Raw genomic sequence first — 19536 nt, 5'->3', positions numbered from 1 at the left:
TAATAAACTGACATAAGCAACTAGCTGATAACTCCAACTTCTGATTCGGGGAGCCTCACTCAGAATTGTTGTAAAATGCTGATAAATACATGGCCTACCTGTGGCTTCAAACTGATATTAATGCCCTTAGCCACACAGTAAACAGTCTACAGTGAGCCTAATGAAGTAGCATTCTTAGTGGAAGAATTTTGTACTTTAATGATAATTCTGATGTCAGTCTACCCTCGTGTAATTCCAGAACTGAATGACTTTCTTTCTTCTGTGGAACATAACATTACCCATGGCTTTGAATGGCTTATGTTTATTTTTTCATAATATTGCATGCAGCTAACAAAAGTTAGCCATTTGTAGCTAGTGTGCAGCAAACAATATTCTTGTGAAGGAACTCAAATGCTGATTTGAAGGCTCTCTGGATTACAATAATCAGAATAGAGATGGGTAACAATTTGATCTCATAACTGCGATTTGAAGCCAATCCTGGCCATCTTGCCCTAAAACAGCTCCATGTGTACAATATATGAACCCTCAGGACAGCATCCGTGCTCTAGATGACGTGGCAATGCAGCACATGTTTGGCCTTAGATTGCATACAAACGTCTGCACTAAATCAGCGACCAGCAGATCAAATCAGGACATGGTTGAGGGACAGTAGACTCAGACAGTGTTACGAACATGTGTTCTGGGACAAAACATCTACAGGGCAGGTGTTCCTGAACAGGTGGAGCGCTGTACACTCAGAGCGTTTCATCTGGGAACAACAGGTGGAAATGTTTACATTTAGTATAAACTATCCAAAAAGCCAGGAAGGGATTGTGGTGGAAAATAATAACTCTGAAATGCTCTGGACCAGGGATAGGCAACGAAGGTCCAGGAGTGCCGCTGTCCTGCAGAGTTTAGCCCTAACCCTAATCAAATACACCTGAACAAGCTAAAAAGGGTCTTCAGGATTACTAAGGCTACAGACAAGTGAGTTTTTTATTTTTAGGGTTGGAGCTCTGCAGGACATCAGCACTTCATGACCGACGTTGCTCTGGACCTTCACATACATAGAAAAGAAATAAGGCAAAAGTACTGAGAGGTAAGATCAGGACATCCAGAGGAAATTTTTAATGGGTCCTAATGAATGATTCCTAACTAACAAACCAAAAATTTGAATGATTCCTAATGAATTAGCTTTTAGACGTTTTTGATAATCCTAATGTTTGATTCTTAACTAACAACTGAAATCTGAAATTTTCAAAAACCTAAATGGATGATTCCTAACTATTTAAATTTGACATTTTCAAAGACCCTAATGTATGATTCTTAAATAAGTAACCAATTAACTAATGTTAAAAAAAGACCCCAGTGGATGTTTTCTAACTATAACTCCCGATCATTGACATTATCGAAGACCCTAATGAATGATTCCTAACTAAATCTACCTACCAAAACACCTAACTACTTAACAACTTACTTAATTACTTAACAACATTATCAAAGACTAAGTAACCAACCAACCAACCAGCTAAGTGAAGAAGAAGACCCTATCAACTGCTTGGCAACTGTGCAGCAACACTTTACCAAAAACCAAAGTACATAAATAACCTTCAAGCAGTCTCTATGCTATTTTAAACGTTCAGGGGTGTTCAGCTATTCTTTAAAATGTAAAAAATGGACTTTTGTAGTTTTCATTCATGTTCATTTCTGAATGAATGTGCCTGTAATTTCACTCTGAAATGACCTTGAGCTTTGGAGGGCGGGCACTCTACAAATTATGCTTATTATTATTATTTTCAGCCATTAACTGTGAGAGGGAACAGACTTCTAGTCTTCCATTGCCAGCAACATCACTCCCACGGACCTTGCTAAAATTCCCCCAAGTCTTTCCACCGCTGGGGAGATTTCCATTTCTCTTGGAGGCAGAATCAAACCGGACAAGAAAATGGCTTAAAACACTAAAGTGGCTGTAAAAGCTGGTGTGCTGTACACATGCAGACAGGCTATGGAAATTACCTCCGGACTGATGTGCCTCTTACTCAGTGATCATCAGTAGTTTTGCATAATTCTGTATTATGATTCACCAGCATCTCTACTCGACCTCAGGCCTATTCACTGGAAGTATATAACATGAACAGCTGTGAAATATAATGGAAACAATGGCCTTATATCCAAACCTCAAGAGCTAAAATAGCAGAAATTCATCTTCTTGACTGAATCAGGCAACTTGCAATAATGTTCAGTGGTTAAAAGAAGGTGCAATAGCTCACACTGGCTGTGTTAACTTGATCTCGTCTTCTCTGTGGGTTTATACCACGGCACACTCACACATCTCTTCATTAGAAGAAAGGCTGCTGAGGTGAGGAGCTGTAATTCTCTCATTATGATACAGACCATGCCCTATAACCAAGCACAGTGCTAGTTTCCAGCAAGATGGCTAGCTACTGTACACTAAAAGTCAAAATACTATCACAAACAAATCAGAACATATTTGATGTTTAATATATCTAAGTGGAGCATGTGAACAAGATTTCAATGTGGGTGGAGCTTTTCAAGCATGACACCACATAATTACAACAGTGTCAAATCTTTGCAGTGTTTTCACATTCAGTATGGATGAAACATTAAAAAAAAAAAAAAAACAGTCGACCCACAATATGTTGTATATATATATATATATATATATATATATATATATATATATATATATATATATATATATATATATATATATATATATATACACATATACATACAATGTTTGTATGTATGTATGTATATGGTATGAGAGTTGAGAGAAAGGTTGATGTACTTTAAATACAATCTAAAAGATTGAGAGATGAATTAAAGCTTTCTGCTGGTAACTACTTTATGAATTATAGAAAACACATGATATATTCAAAATAAAAGGAGTTTTCTGTTTGCTGTTCTGCATTGTATTATCTTACATGTGAGGATTCACGTTCTATATTTGTCATCCATGGAACAATATTAACATCTTGCCTTGAAGAAACACAAAGTTTTTAAAGTACTTGCTAAGATAAACCTACTGAATTCAACTAGACTCCAGTGCAGTGTGATTCTATGTGGATGTGATGTGTAACTCAAAAAAGTACTTGGGACACTGTATGGCTGAGGTCCATGTATCATTTACACAGAGAACGTTTTTTTTTTTTTTTTAATGTGAGATACAGGGTTAAACAAAATAAAGGAATTAAAGCAACTGTATGTAGTTTAATTTGATTTTGCCACTTTGGAGCCCTGGGTTTAAATGAGTGGAATTCACTGTCTTAATCTACTGTGTATATCCGTACACATGCATTTGTGTCTGCCGTAGAGAAATCTGCTCTCTTCGCAGAATTCCGTACTGCTCACCAAACACAGTTGACCAAGTCTGCTTATACAGTAATAGTCGATTTTGGGCTTCTTTTTTTCTAAGGTTGTGGTTCACTGTTTTTGGGTTTGTTTTAAAAAAATATGGTTGCTTGTTAGGAAAATCTGAAAAGCCACTTTGTTTCTTTACATTCATGTTTGCCATATTCTCCAATGCATTGATTGAAACTGTGTCTGATCACAGAGTGGGCAATAAGTGCAATAGGCCTGTAATATAATAATTCAACATGAAGGCACATGGCTCTGTAATCAAAATGATGTAATATGCGTAAAAGATGAGTGGGATGACTTTCTTTTGTAAAGTACATTTTTATTTTTTCCATGTTTTTGTAACATACTAATTATCACAGGCTAAAAAAGTAGGCCTATACTTGTTCTGACAGTATACACATTTGGATCGATTATTAACTCATATTAATACATATGATATATATAATATAAGCTCACATATAAATATGTTACATGTTGATATGTTACAGTTCCCCCTTAAAGCTCTTGTCTTTTTCTCCTTTTCCAACTCTCCAGGCGATTGGTGAAGAGTGGATAATGCGCGACTCCCGCTTTGTTGCAGTTTGCTGCTGATATTATACAAAGTAACTGTTTTTGCTTTTCTAATAAAATAGTTAAAAGAGTGGTTTCAGTTTAATATGTTGCAGGCTCATTTGTTGGTAATAAGTAATAATAAATAACATTGATGATAATAAATTATCAAATAATATTGGGCTTGTTTTGAAGCTGCAATTGTTTCTTGTCCCGCGAGAGTTGGCAACAGTGTCACCAAACTCTCCAGAACAGACGTTTGGCGAGGAGTGTGGGGAAGAAACAGGAGCCATCGACCTTTTTAGAAGTCAATGTACCATCAGAATTATTTTGAAACTTATATTTCAAGGTAAACAAACTTGATTTCAGATGCTTTAAAGGGACAGGTCACCTTAAATCGAACAGAACGGTCCAAAAGATTGATTCGTCTGCAAGCCAGACATCACTCCTAAGCGTTTACCTGCAGACTATGGATTGCAAGTAATAATAAGGTAAAAAATATTTAGTTTCTTGCACAGACCAATCGATGTGCTTCATAAGATCTCAATGTGTCGTCATGAGTCACAGGTATTAATTTTGTGTTTCCTGATCTGTTTTTTTTTTTACTCTCAAAGTGACGGTAGCCACTGACTTGCATGTTGTGAATCACCAAGGACCAGTAAGCTTAAGACATTCTTTACTGTTCAACTGAAGAAAAAAAAAAGACACCTACATCTGGGATGGCCTGAGGGTGAGTTAATTAAAGGTACAGGTTGTAGGACCTGCCACTAGAGGGCGCACTACCAAAACAATAACAGTCGTGTAGTTTTATGATGCTAAGAAGGAGCGTGGAACGATGGGATTTGTTGTCTTCTACCCAACCGCTGACGGCCATCAGATTGAAAGATAAATGAGGGATTTAACGCGAATTCAATGATTTGTGCGAGTAGATTGCATACATGACACGTCCTCATGTGGGTCTAGAGATGCAATGCCCCACATTTGGCGTATATGCCCCATAATACTAATCTTGTTGATCGCTATAATAGCATACGTTTTCTGTATAGATACAAATCAAAACAACCCGAGTCGAGTAAAACACAAGCGAGATCGGCATCTCTTTCTAGTTGAAGTTTGTCGCGAAGCTACTTCCGCATTTGTCCAAGACATTGTTGTCACGTGGTTTCTATGTCAGTAAAGATGGTAACAAAGAGGAACTAATGTCATTGACAGGTGAATGCACTGCCCCGTGTCACTGTTTAAAGTGGGAATTTCCTCATGATTTACAAGTAGTTGAAAACAGAGATATTGTCAGTAATCAGCTGGACAAAATATATAACTCTAGCCTAGTGGTTTTTGGATATTTTACTGCAAATATCTTACAAATTGTACCTTTAACACTCAACAACTTTAAGATGAGCACTGAATTTTTAGAACGCAGTGTTGCAAATTGCGCTGCTTTTCCATTCTTTCTCAGAGTAAACATGCACTAGATGGATGTGTTTGACGGTTGTATTCGCATATGTCCCGGTGATCTAAAACGTATTAGAAAACACGTCTCTGGAGCCTGTGTTCTCCTGTAAATGTAAAAACTTAATTTTTTTAATACTAAGTATAGTTCATGTTTTGGGATGCAGGACCAGTTATTGTGCCAACATTCAATAGTTAGAGTTTTATTCAGATCACTAAGCACATGCAATAGTGATCCTTACCTCAGCAAACAGCACTATTTATCTATTTGAGATAAATGCATAATTCTCTATATTTTTGTTGTTGGTGGATGAAACTCCGGTTCAGGGAGGTTACAGAGCAGAGATGCACGGAGATGTTAATGACTTCCTCGTGTGAAGGCAGCGGGAGAAAACATACAGTGCCTTTACATGGTTAGCGCAGCTGTGGGGAATTGCGGTGTGAACGATTTGAAGGGGGGCTGAATTAAACGTGCTCCGAGGGGGTCGATTCCCCCCCGTCCCACTTCATTTTTTGATCTCATAGAGCCGGAAGGGGGTAGGTCACCTGTGTAATTTGGACTAACATAACAGGCATAAATTGATGTGGGTTGTGTTTGTGTGCGCTCTTAAAAAATTGTGTAAGTCCCTAATGAGAAAAATATGCCGTGGCCTCGGACAGCAACCTTTCGACCTTTCTTTTCTGTGATGGTAAACATTTATGACAGTCTTGTCTTCACATGCAAAGCAGAATCAAACAGTGTGGTGCTTTATGTCAATATTGAAAATGATCAAGTGGGAAATATGGAGAGTGTGAACTCACTGCTTTCGGCCTGCGTTTGTCAGCAGCACCTGCAGTGCGATGCAAGGCAAGCAGCGACGGCTCAGTACACAGATATGACCTGCCTGAAGTCTCTCGGGGTGGGCACTGGTTTTAGACTAAATACGGCAAAGACAAGCAAACAGCACACAGCTCTCAAAACACAGCACAAGCGAGACTGAAGATGACAGTCGATCAGGAGGACAAGCGTGCAGTTTCTGGAAATATTTGAGCATAAAACAAACTCGGCATATTACAAGTGCTATCAACATCCTTGTCTTGAGACAAAATATTATCAAATGGCTGGACAGATGATTAAATAAAACAATAAGCCATGAGAGGTTGTGTTACAGTGCACGTCATAAAGAGGACAGTCTACAAAAATCCCTGTAGCGCATGCCCTCAAATGGCTTACTGCTTTTAAAAATTTGGCATTATGATTAAAATATGCATATAATTTATATGCACCCCCAGAATAAAAATTCTTTCGTATTTACTTACCCTGATGTTGTCCCAAACCTGTGTGTCTTTCTTATTTTGGTGTAACACAAATGAAGATATCTTGGAGAATGTTGGTAACCAAATGGTTTCAGTTACCGATTGGCATCTATTATATGGGAGACAAAAAAAATAACAAAAAACAAAAACAAAAAAAAAACAAAGAAGCAAGTCAAATACATGTTTAGAATGACATGAGGGTAAATTGTGCCTGTTTTCATTTTTGGTTAAACTATACCAAGTCCTGGTTTCACAGACAGGGTTTAGACTAAACCAGGATTAGGTCATAGTTCAGTTGGGACTTTTAAGTCTTTTTTATAAATATGGATTAGAAAAAGAGGAGAAGAAAAAAAAAAGGCATTGATATATTTTAAGATCAGTCAGTGCAAGTCTCTTTCCGTTGAAACATCTTAGAATTAAGTTTCAGTCTGGGACAAGGCTTAAGCCTGGTCTGTGAAACCCGGAGTAAATGTATACAAATTAAATACTGAAACGAACAGTTACTGAAATAATAATTATAGCATTACTTTTTCATTATAGCTGTGAAATCCTTCATTACAGGATTTTTTATTTGTTGCTTGAAACATGAAATCAAAATTGATGCTACTTACTTTTTTAATAGACATCTTTAAGGCTTAAGCACAATAAATAAATATATGTGGTAAAACTTTACTGTACAAGGTTCAATTTGTTATTTTAAGCATAAGGTATCATAAACTTTTTTTTCTCTACAGAATTATTTGATTTTATTAATACACATTTTTGTTGTTTATGCATGTGCGTTCACAATAGATTAGCTAATGTTAAATTATACAACTTGACATGTTAATAAATTACTATATGTAGAAATGAACATAAACCTACTGTAGATTAATAAACACTGTAAAAGTTTATTTTTATTGTTCATTAATGTCTAATGCATTAACTAATGTTTAATGAAGGATTGTTACTTACTGTAAAGTGTAACCACAATATATTTTCTTTATAATATTTCAGCCAAATCCAAATTCTTTTCATATTCATTGACATCACAAATCTCTTTTTCAGATTTTGTCATCAAATGGATAATCAGTGGATAAAACAAAGTCCTCCCCAATTTTTTTCTCAAATACAGATTTACGCAGAAATACGACCTGACATTTTGACTTTAAAGTTAAAAAGTACAGGTGAGGGATTATCAGCTATTATACAGTAGCTTTGAATGCGGCTCATCCAGTCAGAATTTCAAATCTGAATATATGATTTACAGTCTAAATTTGAGGATAAGGACTTGGCATGGTGTCCACATCCTCATGGTGAAGCGCAGGTCTTACGGCTTGTGTCATATCGCTCCGGCTGTGTAAGGCTGATCTGTAATTTGGCTCTGAGATGCAGCTGCCTTCATCCACCACCTCAGAGCCACAATTAAAAACTGCAGAGAAGTGGAAAGCGACGCTCTAAAGGAGGCCCTTCTCCATTTTAAGAGACCATAATTACAGAATGAGCCACCTCAAATGAGGATGAGCAGGGGGGAAAAAAGGAAAAAGATAGCGAGAGGGAGAGGGAGAGAGAGAGAGAGAGAGAGAAAACAGCACTAAGTGACCGCAGACCAAATTGTCAGAAACTAGCTAGAGGTTTTGCGTCTGATGCGTCAGGCTTGTTTTCTCCAGGACGGGTTTATTGTGGGAATGGATGGTGTGTAGACACCCAATTGGGGAAGAGTTCAGGGTCTTAAATCAAATGCGGAGACTGCACTGGGTTTACCTGACCCCGAGCCACAGGGCAAAGGTCACAGGGTTCAGTGACCTGGTCAACAGTTCTGACACTCGCTTCAAACTGCTATTGACTCCTGTGGAGCCGAATATGTGAGTGCATTCCTGAGATCACTTCATCCTTTTGTCAATCGATTGTAAATATTGTCTCCTTTTACACTTGTGTGCAGTTTATTAGCTTAACTTCACAGGGTGCCAGATTTATGAATATTCAAACATGCTGCTTCGTGACATAAGTTACGTTGTATGTATATTTTCTGCTTTATGACCTAAAGAGTCAATTCATCTAATGGTTGTTAATTTGATTAAGTGATGTTTCTGTCAATTCATCTCGCTCTAAAAATCATTGATAAAATCAAGTTTTACTCCACTTTAAATATATATATATATATATATATATATATATATATATATATATATATATATATATATATATATACACACACACACACACACACACATTCTTTTTTTTTTTTTTTTTGAAAAGGTCTCTTCTGCTCATCAAAGCTGCATGTATTCGATTAAAAATATAGTAAAAATTGTAAAATATTATTAGTGTTCAATTAAACAGAAATAAATGACATCTTACAATATATATTTAAAAAAATCTGTGATGATAAAGCTGAATTGTCAGCAGTCTTTAGTGTCACATGATTCTTCAGAAATCATTCTAATATGCTGATTCGCTCAAGAAACATTTCTTCTTATTATCACTATTGAAAACATTGTGCTCCTTAATATTTTTTTTGTGGAAGCATGAGGATTTTGAGATTTGATAAATATTGTCTCTCACGTCTCCTTTTACATGTGCACTTGGTTTATTAGCTTAACCATGCCACACTTTGTTCCCAGGGTGCCAGATTTATGATTAGTCAAACACTATGCTTAGTGATATAAGGTACATTGTTTGCATTTTTTTCTGCTTCATGACCTAAACCTCAATTCAGCAGCTCTGGACTTGAATTGGCCTCTCTAACAGTTGTTTGTTTGACTACCGCTTGATGATCAGGATGATGTTTTTATTTGCGCGGCTCAATCCGCATGATTTATTTGGCTCTAAAAAGCCACTGTATATTTGGACAGCGATCTGACCCGTGTCTCCTCTAAAGGAGCTGCTAATCTCTGTCCTGACTACTGAAAGCTGCTCTTCTCCCTGTTGCCCTCGCCTGGACAGAGGGGGCAGTGCTCAAAACACAAGCACTGGCTCCATCAAGCCTTCACCACAAAAAATGCCATGATGCAGTGATAGAGATACTAGTTCAGAAACTACATGATATTATACTCATGGTACTTTTTTTATTTTTTTATAAATGCTTATGAATCATCATTATTTTTTCATCTCTTAATACTTTAAATGAATATTTAGAAGAAATCATTTAAACGAATATATAATAGACACAAATGTACTCACTTTAAGCATGTTCTTTGAGTATGATTAAGTGGCCCAAATATGTAATTACCACTTTTAACAATCCAATCAAATCCAGATTTATCTAAGTTAATTTTTTTCTTGTTGAATAATCTTTCTTTGGCAAATACAACAGATTATTGCTTTAAAACAATAATTCAATTCCATTAAATGTACTTTTTTGCTGAAAGTCCAAAAGAACAGCATATATATATATATATATATATATATATATATATATATATATATATATATATATATATATATTTACTGTCACTTTGAATAAAAATAAAAATCTTAATTAAATTTGAATGGTACTGCATCTATCTACAGTGAAAATGCCTCTATTTTTTATTTTCTTAGTTGAAAGTATTTTATTTCATTTTTTTTTTTTTTTATAACAACTTTACTATAAATTCTGAAAAGATCCCTATTATCTTACAGCTTTAGGGCAGGTACATCCAGCTCTAAGATGTACTTTGACTTTCTCTATATATAATGCATAAACATATTCTCAGAGTCTGAATGCTGCAGTTCTGTGCTCCAGGCAAACTGACGGGAACTGATGCTTGGGACAATAAACCACAGGCCTTAAACACACTGTGCATGGGACATCTGAGCATCCCAGTCCTGCTCTCCCCACAAACAATTCATATCCACCAGTTTATTTTATTTTATTTATAGAACATTACTTGCGGCGCACTGCTGTTTGCTATGTAATACATTTACAAAAGGTCCACATCGCCCAAAAGCACACCACAGAATTACAGTGTAAAATAATGAGAAATGATTAGTGTTCACCACCACACAGGACAATGTGACACAAACTCCTGCAGCGGTCACATTAACACGGATCCTAATGTTCTATCAGACATTCCAACGACAGCAGACTCCTGTTCTTTTGATTAAAAAGCATTTAGTGTTAAATTAAAAGTTGAGGATAAAAAACAGGAGCATTTCTTTAGATAAGTGCATGACGGTGAATGCTCGAGCATTAACTTGTCTGCAAACAATTTTTAGACAGACAATATAAGTTTGTGAAAGACAATTCAGTCATTCCAGTTTTGCAGATATCCTTACCTGCTTATGAGTATAAACATTCAGTATATAATTTATGTAGTTTAGTAAAATAATAATAATAATTAACCAACAAATATTAAAACTATTGTAATTTATGCATTAAACATATAACCTATAGCTTTCAAATCAGCAATAATTATTACTCATAACTATTGGCATTACTTTTTTGAAAAACTCAAGATATTTTCTTGTAAATTAAAAAGCAATGCGTTACTTTACAAGTTACTTGAAAAAACTAATCTGATTACGTAACACACATTACTTGTAATTTTCAAATATCTGATTTAAGATTTTTACGCTGAACTTCAGAATACAATTAATTTCTAAATGATGGTTAAAAAACTGCACTTCTAACTTAAACAGGACTTAGCAGTGACCTTGAAAGTTAGTCAGTTGTAAGTTCTATTATTTTGATCTCCACTGTAAAGGATCAAAGAATATAAAAGTTTGATGTCTTATGAGAGAGCAGAAAAGTGACCTTAAGTGATCTTATAATAGAAAATATGACATTAAATCTCTAAAATGATTTTACTATTATTGTTAGAGCCCCTGATTGCATTAGGTTAATCCATTTCTGTGCTCAGAAATAAAAACAAGACATTGTGTTATTCAAAAACAAGGTACTTTATAGCTGATGTCAAAGACAAACGTTAGAGCAAAGGTCCCAAGAAAAGTTCTATTGTAACAATGGAAAAACAAAGTGACAAAAATAATATGCATTTCTTACATTTTGTAAACCTAGAACTGTTCTTGAGCCACAGTGGTCACAGGTATTACTGGCTGATAAGTGTTTTTTTTTCCTTTTTTTATTTTTTATTTTGGCCGAACTGAAGATATATCTAGTGAGCATCTGGAAAGAGCCCTTTGATGATTCCAGATGTTTTTAAAGGAACAACCCTAATCTTTTCCTAGTCTTCCTCCAGCCCCAAAAATAAGTCCAGAGGCAGAATAGAGAAAAAAAAAAAAATCAGAAGAGAACCGAAAGCAAAATAAGTATCACAGACAGTCAAACATGTGGCATAGTGTGTAGTTCACCTAAAACAATGCTCTACATAAATACAATAAAGTCTATAGTCTTTATGTCACAAGTGCTAGATAACTTTCTTCTTGTTGTTGTAAAATATTCAAAAGTAATTTTTCTTTCATTCAGTTTTTAAACAAGTAAAAAGCAATTCTGTCGGACACCAAGAGCATCAATCCGTCTGTGTACTGACCAGAAACAGGAGGAAAGAAGAGCTTCCGTCCCATGCGTTCTCCAAAGCCTCAACCCTCCCGTGTTCCTCCGTTGTGCAAATATGTTACAAAGACAAACAGGCATGCCGACGCACAAACCATGCACAAATCTACAGCTATGAAGGAAAAAGAATGAAAGAAACTTCACTTCGGCCTGCAAATAAACAACTGGCCAGACCTCATTGCAGATAAGCAGGAATGACAAGAAAGCTTTTATAAAAAAAAGGAAAAGGAAAAACAGATGGAATGCATTTTTTTTTTTTTTTTTACAAAACAAGAGCAATCTGGATGAACCAGATAGAAGTGTCCCTTTGACAAGACTGTACTGATAGGCTGCCGTTAGTATTATTGCAGAGTGGTTTGTAGTGATGGTCCGGTTGAGTATTACTATTATGAGAGTCTTTGGGAATGTCGCTTCACATTTCCAGGACACTTTCAAATCAGTGTCAGCCTTCGCACGTCATTCTTGAAAGTATTTCAGATGAGAATCGATGGGCTTCGTCTGGATATGATACTGCAAAAATGCTCCAAAATAGATAATCTTGATTTAAGTAACAAGATTTTTACAGAAAACAGAAAAAACCAAGAGAACAATTGCTGGAATCATTACCGCAAAATTAAACACTAACAAAGTCACAAAACAATTTCCAGGTAGAATTTCACCCCATAAATCAAAAGGAGGTAAATAAGAAATTATATTTTGCATAAAGAAACTGAAGCTTTTTGGGGGGTGGGGATTTCTTGCATTATTAAATTATTTTCATGCTGATTACGCACATTTCCACGCCCCAAATATCATTACCATAATTTAAACAGACATTTTCCTTATCAGTATTTTGTTAACTCTCATTAGATTCTCATGAGCATTTTATTTAAATTATCGTATTATTTCACATTCAAGTTGAAGTGCAAATGATTGTTTGAAGATAAAACTAAAATTATTAGAGCATGTTTTACAAGATTTTTTTTTTTTTTTTACTTTTTCTACTTTAAAATTTCATTCAATGTGTTGATTCTTTGTAATCATTTGTCATTTACTATCAATGTACGAGTGATAATTGTCTCTACATCATTTTTTTTTAATGTGTGTGCAATTCTACAGCTTAAAATAATGATTATTTTCAAACTGTTTGCCATTTGTCAAACAAACAAACAGCCACACACCCCAAAACACACCATTGGTTGAATCTGTTTTGTTTGTTTGGCTCCTTGTTTTTTTTGTTTGTTTTTTTTTTAAGCAAAATTTAATTTCTTATGTCCTTTTTCTGGGTGAAATATGACTGGGAAATGTTCTTGACAGGCTAAAGTAATCCAAACCTTAAAAATACGCTAAAATAACTGAAATCCATCTTTGATGTACCACAAAGAAGGATCATTGTGATGTCAGCATCTGCTCTAGTTAGTATATCCGAATGGACTTTAACCAAAGGAAATGTACAGTGTCAGTCCATAATATTTTTGTTTTAGAGTTAAGAGAGCACTCTGTCAAACTGAAGCCTGAAACCATGAAGATGTGTTTGATCAAGAGTTTACGGTGGCAGAGTAATGCTACTGCGAATGCATGAAACCAATAAACAGTGCCTTCAGTGGAACCAGCGACAGCCGAAGCCAGACCACATACTGAAATATATCACTTTGCAATACTAGTTTTCTTATTAGAGTCAGCAATCTTTATAATATATAATATATCTATAGATCTTTGTAATATAAATCTACTATAAACAGAACGTAGTAAATACACAATTGTCGGAATCATTATACAAAGTAAAAGCATCTCCCTCCCACCGCATACAAAAAAACTAAACAAGATAAACCAAATTAAAAAAGGCGTGTTACTCTCTAAAACAAGAAACTAAAGACATATGTAAAACACATGGTCAACTACATACAGACTGACAAATTAACAAGTAAATAATCCAAAAAGTACAAAAGAAAGAAAATAAAAACATGACAAACGAGTCCAAAATAATGGGCACGAACCCAAAGTGGAGTAGTCATACGTGACAGGCATTTATAAAAATGAAGTCGAGGAACAATGGCAACAGTGAGTCAAAACTCCCGCCTTAATGCGTCTCATATTGAACATGACACACAGAAAAAAAATGCCAAAGGTAGTTGCCGAGAGGCTAAACATTAATCAGGGGTTTTCAAACAAATGATCGCCTCTTCATCAGTCCAGAATCAAAAAGTTGAATGTACAATCAAAGTCAAGCCAAATGATCTACTGTCAGCATGCATCATTGCGTTTATATACAGTTCTATGTGCCGCTTCGAAGTACCGCCATGGCTCCGACACTTCGTCAACGCTCCATGCAGATTGTCTTGAGTATCACAGTTGTCTCAAGAGACGCTTTTACGATTGTTTTCTGAGTGGAAGCTGGTGGTCCCGCTACTTCCTGGATTGTGTTATGTGACGAGCACATGTTAGGTAGCACCTGCCCCTAGCGAAAGGCCCATAACCCTCCTCGCTCAGGTCTGTCGGCAGGAAACCAGCACTAAATCTCACCAGGTGGCACGTCTGAAGGCTCAGTGGTACATTTAAAATCGGTAACCAGCCCTTTTCCGCTTGTTTGAAAGGCGTCAATAAAATTGACCATCTGCTGAGTAGAATAATAGTGTTGATATTCTAGTGCCCTTTGATTAACTATAAAGTAACCGAAATACTAGACATTCATAGCTATATAAAAGTACAACATGTCGAGAGAAGGAAAAATAGAAAGTTTGTCTCAAACTACAAATCGATTGACGCCCAATCCTATACGCTCGCAGCTAACTCATGCTTGTCGGCGCTGTTAAACTACAACGGTTGGATTCTTAACTGATGGAAAGCTGCATGCTGGTCAACTTTTCAGAGGGGGAGGTGCGTATTTGGTCATTAGAGTTGAAACGAGTCGCTACATTGGCTTGCCGTTTAAAGCGCTGGAGAATTCAATCGAACGTTTTGCCCTCGGATAGTTGGCAACTACCTTAAAAGTTAGTTTGTCAGTGACACTTAACGTCATGTAACATCCAACACAAGCACAGTAAAAATGAAGGAACATAAAACATGTCATAATGCGTGTGAAACATGAAGATATCTGCAGGGAGTTCCTGGTAAACATGCTGAAGGTTTCTCGATTCTTCAGGCCAGCCTTTGACCGTCAGGTGTCAAGAATAACTGAGACGGCAAAACTTTTTCCCTCTTTTAACTAGTTTAAGGCAATGTTCTTCTGGATCCATCATGGAAACTCTTCTGCAAAAGGCACAAACTCACATTGTCAACTTTCTGTTGGGCTTCCCAGAATCCTTCGATCTCTCTCCCAATCAAATCATCCACCCATGTTAAGCAGTAACTCGAACTGCGAATGGAACGAGTCACTTTTTTCTCCAAGAATAAAAGAAAGACAGACAAACAAACAGAGAGAGTCGACAAATAAAAAACATAGGCCGTAACAGCCGAAATCAGTCTTATAGTGGCTCTGGAAAATAATGAAAAAGCACCAGCTCTCACATCTAACAATGAATCGTGAGTCTATGTCCTGCCCAAAAGTTAAGCGTCCCTGCGGACAGACCAGGTTACACAATCCCGGACGTTCTGCCACGGACAGAGACAGTCTAACATGGCTCAGACGTTTGTCGCACTCTGGGTGTCATGGAGATTTCTTCAGGCCGTTTCGGATCCCGTGCTCAAAGTGCGCACATCGTGGGACAGAAAATGAAACGGATGGAGAGAGTAGAGCGACGTCAGAGGCCTTGAAGAGGCTCTGAGCCGAGAGGGTCACCAAGGCAGTCGATCAGACCTTCTACAATGGAGGTTCCTCTTCCATAGGTTCCTCCTCTGTCCTGTGGGAAACACACATACACAAACATTACGTCACACATCTTTTCACTTGTGAATTTATATGGCTTTTCCAGAGATTTTAATTGAATATTTCCAAGCCAAGCACAATGCCCAGTGTTATTTCTGTATCACTGATATACTATAATATTATAGTTTTTAAATTAATTTATTAATATTTTTAATATTGAACTAAAATAATGGACTTAGTTTTATTTACATTTTTTAGTTAACTAAAATAACCTCGACAAGTACAGGTAAATTTATATTCACAATATAATGTTCATGAATTTAACAAAAAAAATTAATAAATTCTAGACCTGGAAATCGCAATTTTAAAATTCCAAGATATTTCCAGGTTTCCTTGCCTTTGGGAACACCTATGTACAAGTATTTTAATATTACTTATATACTATTATATTATTTATTCATATTGAATAAGCTTCTATTTTTTTATATTCTTACCATATATGTTTTTTTTTTTGTTTCTGTCATGTTTTCTTTTTTTAAAATAATTTAACTTATTTTATTTCAGTTAGATGGTAAGGATTTTTTTTTATTTCATATAAATTTCAAGTTTATCTAATATTATATATATATATTTTTTTATTTCAACTTCATTTCAACTAACATTTTAATAGTTTTATTTCAAAATAAACAAGTTTATATATATATAAAAATAAATAAATAAAGTTCTAAATTTTGATAGAATGATACACATTGATACACACTCATTTCAGAGTTAAAGCATCACATTCACAGGTTTTTCTTGAGAAAGGTGTAAAAGGCACTAAAAATGAAATGACAGAAATGGTGCATGGCGGAGTTAAACAAAATCTGAATGTTCTATTTGGGAATTTAAGAGGAAATTAGGAAATTAAAACCACCAGAATAAAGGAATTCAGGGTCAGGACTGGAGTTTCCAAAGTTACAAGCTAAAATGTTCAAGACATTTTGTACTGTGTTCTTGTGGCACAAGAGTGTTTGAGACTCCCAGCCAGAAAACAGAACATTAAACTAGGAAAAACAACACTTATAATAGGTGTCAACACACTTTCTGCACTGAACCCATGATAGGAATAATAGGAAATAATACGAGATTGAACCTGTGCTAGGCACAAGAATACACGTGTGTGTGTGTGTGAGGAAGGTCCAGAAACCTCAGGCATCTGTGCTCAATGCTGCCCGAGTGTTTTCAATTAGGACTCTGGCAGACTGTGTCTCTCAGAAGCCTGACGCTGCTGGACGTCTGCCTCACACCAGCCGTGCACATTCAGAGTCCCGCCTGCTTATCACCTGTCCTGCACCTCTAGAGCACTGCTGTCCCATCACAGACTCCCACACAATCATAAATACTCACAGGGTCACAGACACAGACACACTCAGGAGGCCTGCTGTGAGCAAATATATGACACTTTCCAGGAATAACACAGTCTGAAACTCATTCGTCAGTCATTTTTTGAGCAAACTGTCAATTAACCTTCAAATGCTGGAAGTCAATCAAAATATTATAGGAATTGTTTTTATTTTCATTTATATTTGGAAATGTTGAGACGGGTCTAAATAGTTAAAAACAGATTTCAGTGTTTTTTTTTTGCTGATTTTCTGATGTGGTTTCGTTATTTTCTAGATAATATAATTTTTTTAAATATGTAATTTACTAGCGCTGTCAAACAATTGATCACGATTAATCACATCCAAAATAACAGTTTTGTTTAAATAATATATGTACAGGTATGTGTGCTGTGTATATTTATTATATATATATATATATATATATATATATATATATATATATATATATATATATAAATACACATGCATGCATGTATATATATTTCAGAAAAATAGGTAAGGTTTATATATTAATATATTTATGTATAATATTAATTACAGGAATATAAATTTAGACATGTAAATACTTGTAAATATAAAAAAAATATACACTGTATGTGTGTGTTTTTATATATACATATGTATTATGAATATATAAATACACAAACATATTATTCTGCAAACAAAAACTTTTATTTTGTAAGCGATTAATCTATATTAATCCTTTGAAATCACAATAAGTTACATGTAAAATGATAATACAGTATATTAACACATAAATAGGGGTTGTAATTAAAATGAACTAAAATTAAAATTAAAAAACCATAAAAAATTAATTACTTGAAATTTAATAAATGTTAATAATGAATAATAAAAACTATAATACAATCCCAACGCTACTAAAATAACTATATATATATAAATTATTTTATAAGTAATACTAATAATAATTCATGCCGTTTAAAATACTAAATAATTTCAACAACAAAAAAGGAGTCATGAGACACAAGCAGTGTTTGTGGAACGTGCACAATGACAAACACACACAAAGTCAGCTATGACTGCACCTCTTTCCCATGTGCTTGTTGGCCACAGACAGCGAGGCCATGGCGGTCACCGTCTCTGCCTCTTCAGTTTCACGTCTCTGAGCCTCCAGCAGTGAGTAGCCCAGAGTCGAGGCAGATCTCTGCAGCGAGCGCCAGTATTTACCTTAAACATGACACAGCACTTTATTTACAGGTGTAAGACGTCAAGCAGCAAGTAAAGACATCATATGCATGACAGAGATATGACTAACCAGCATAAAGTCTTACTTCAAGAAGACAACTCTTCATAACTGATATATAATAAGCCAGCCAATCACAATTTTTACAGGTTGTTCATGGGTAATCTTGTATAAAATAGACTATATTACAATAATTGCTTCATTAGTTGTGTAAAATAAGTATCAGGCCTTTCAAGAATCAACTGTGAAACAGTGCACTCACTGTGGACTTCCAGAACTTTCTCCATGGAGTGAATGGCATTGGGGTTCGGCCGCTGTTGAAGCACATCTTCATGAAGAGGGTCCAACTGAAAGAAAGATAAAAAAATGCCAGGTTAAACACTACTGCTGCAAGAAAACATTATACTAAATGAGTTTTAAAGTACATAAGTGTGTGTGTGTGTGTGTGTGTGTATGTACATATATATGCTTTAAAATGGAAGAATAAAATAATATAAACCAGCAACAATATATATACACACAAACTGTAAAAATGAGTGAAATTTTAACAGTAAAATATTGTAAAATGTGTTTTTACAGTTTTTTTTTTGTTTTTTTACAGTGCATATTCTGGAAGCTTGAGTTATTTCTGGAAGCAGACCCTGCTAATCATTGTTTTCAGGGACCACCGATGTCTACCTGGTGATGAATGCATTAATAGCAAGCTTATGTTTGCACTGTAACGGAGGATCACATTTGTGCTGAATGCCATGCTTTAAAGATAGTCAACAATGCAGTGCTTTGTCACAGCACGTGGGCAACGAGACCTCATGCTCCTGCAAACCCTCACGACAGCTCAGGGACCAGCGGGACACGGCCAGAGGAGACCGCCAGCATGCGATGCTGCATTCCTGATGTGGAATGATTCCATTTCCCTTTGGCTCTCGGTTGCATTTTTTCACCCCATATAAAAAATAAAAAAAATTATTGAAAATCTACGGCCAAGTGTTTCATGTGCAAACATTGAAGATGAAGAAAAGGGCGTGCATCC

General features: G+C 35.6%; 1 protein-coding gene across 5 annotated transcripts in view; it reads right to left on the bottom strand.

Moving 5' to 3' along the window:
• Window positions 1-11496: 11496 nt before the first annotated feature.
• Window positions 11497-19536, bottom strand: part of hdac4 (histone deacetylase 4) — a 197188-nt gene continuing 189148 nt past the window's right edge. For all 5 annotated transcript variants that reach the window (XM_052606715.1, XM_052606716.1, XM_052606719.1 and 2 more), the window contains 3 exons: window positions 18769-18853; window positions 18349-18490; window positions 11497-15951 (listed from right to left, as the gene is read on the bottom strand). In XM_052606715.1, coding sequence (XP_052462675.1) covers window positions 15912-15951; window positions 18349-18490; window positions 18769-18853 — 267 coding nt within the window. In that variant the 3' untranslated portion in view covers window positions 11497-15911. The remainder of the gene's footprint in view (window positions 15952-18348; window positions 18491-18768; window positions 18854-19536) is intronic.

The sequence above is a fragment of the Carassius gibelio genome, chromosome A9, assembly GCF_023724105.1.
Source record: "Carassius gibelio isolate Cgi1373 ecotype wild population from Czech Republic chromosome A9, carGib1.2-hapl.c, whole genome shotgun sequence".
Classification (NCBI taxonomy): Eukaryota; Metazoa; Chordata; class Actinopteri; order Cypriniformes; family Cyprinidae; genus Carassius; species Carassius gibelio.
Note: the sequence above shows the minus strand (reverse complement) of the source record. Positions and strands in the feature narration are given on the sequence as shown.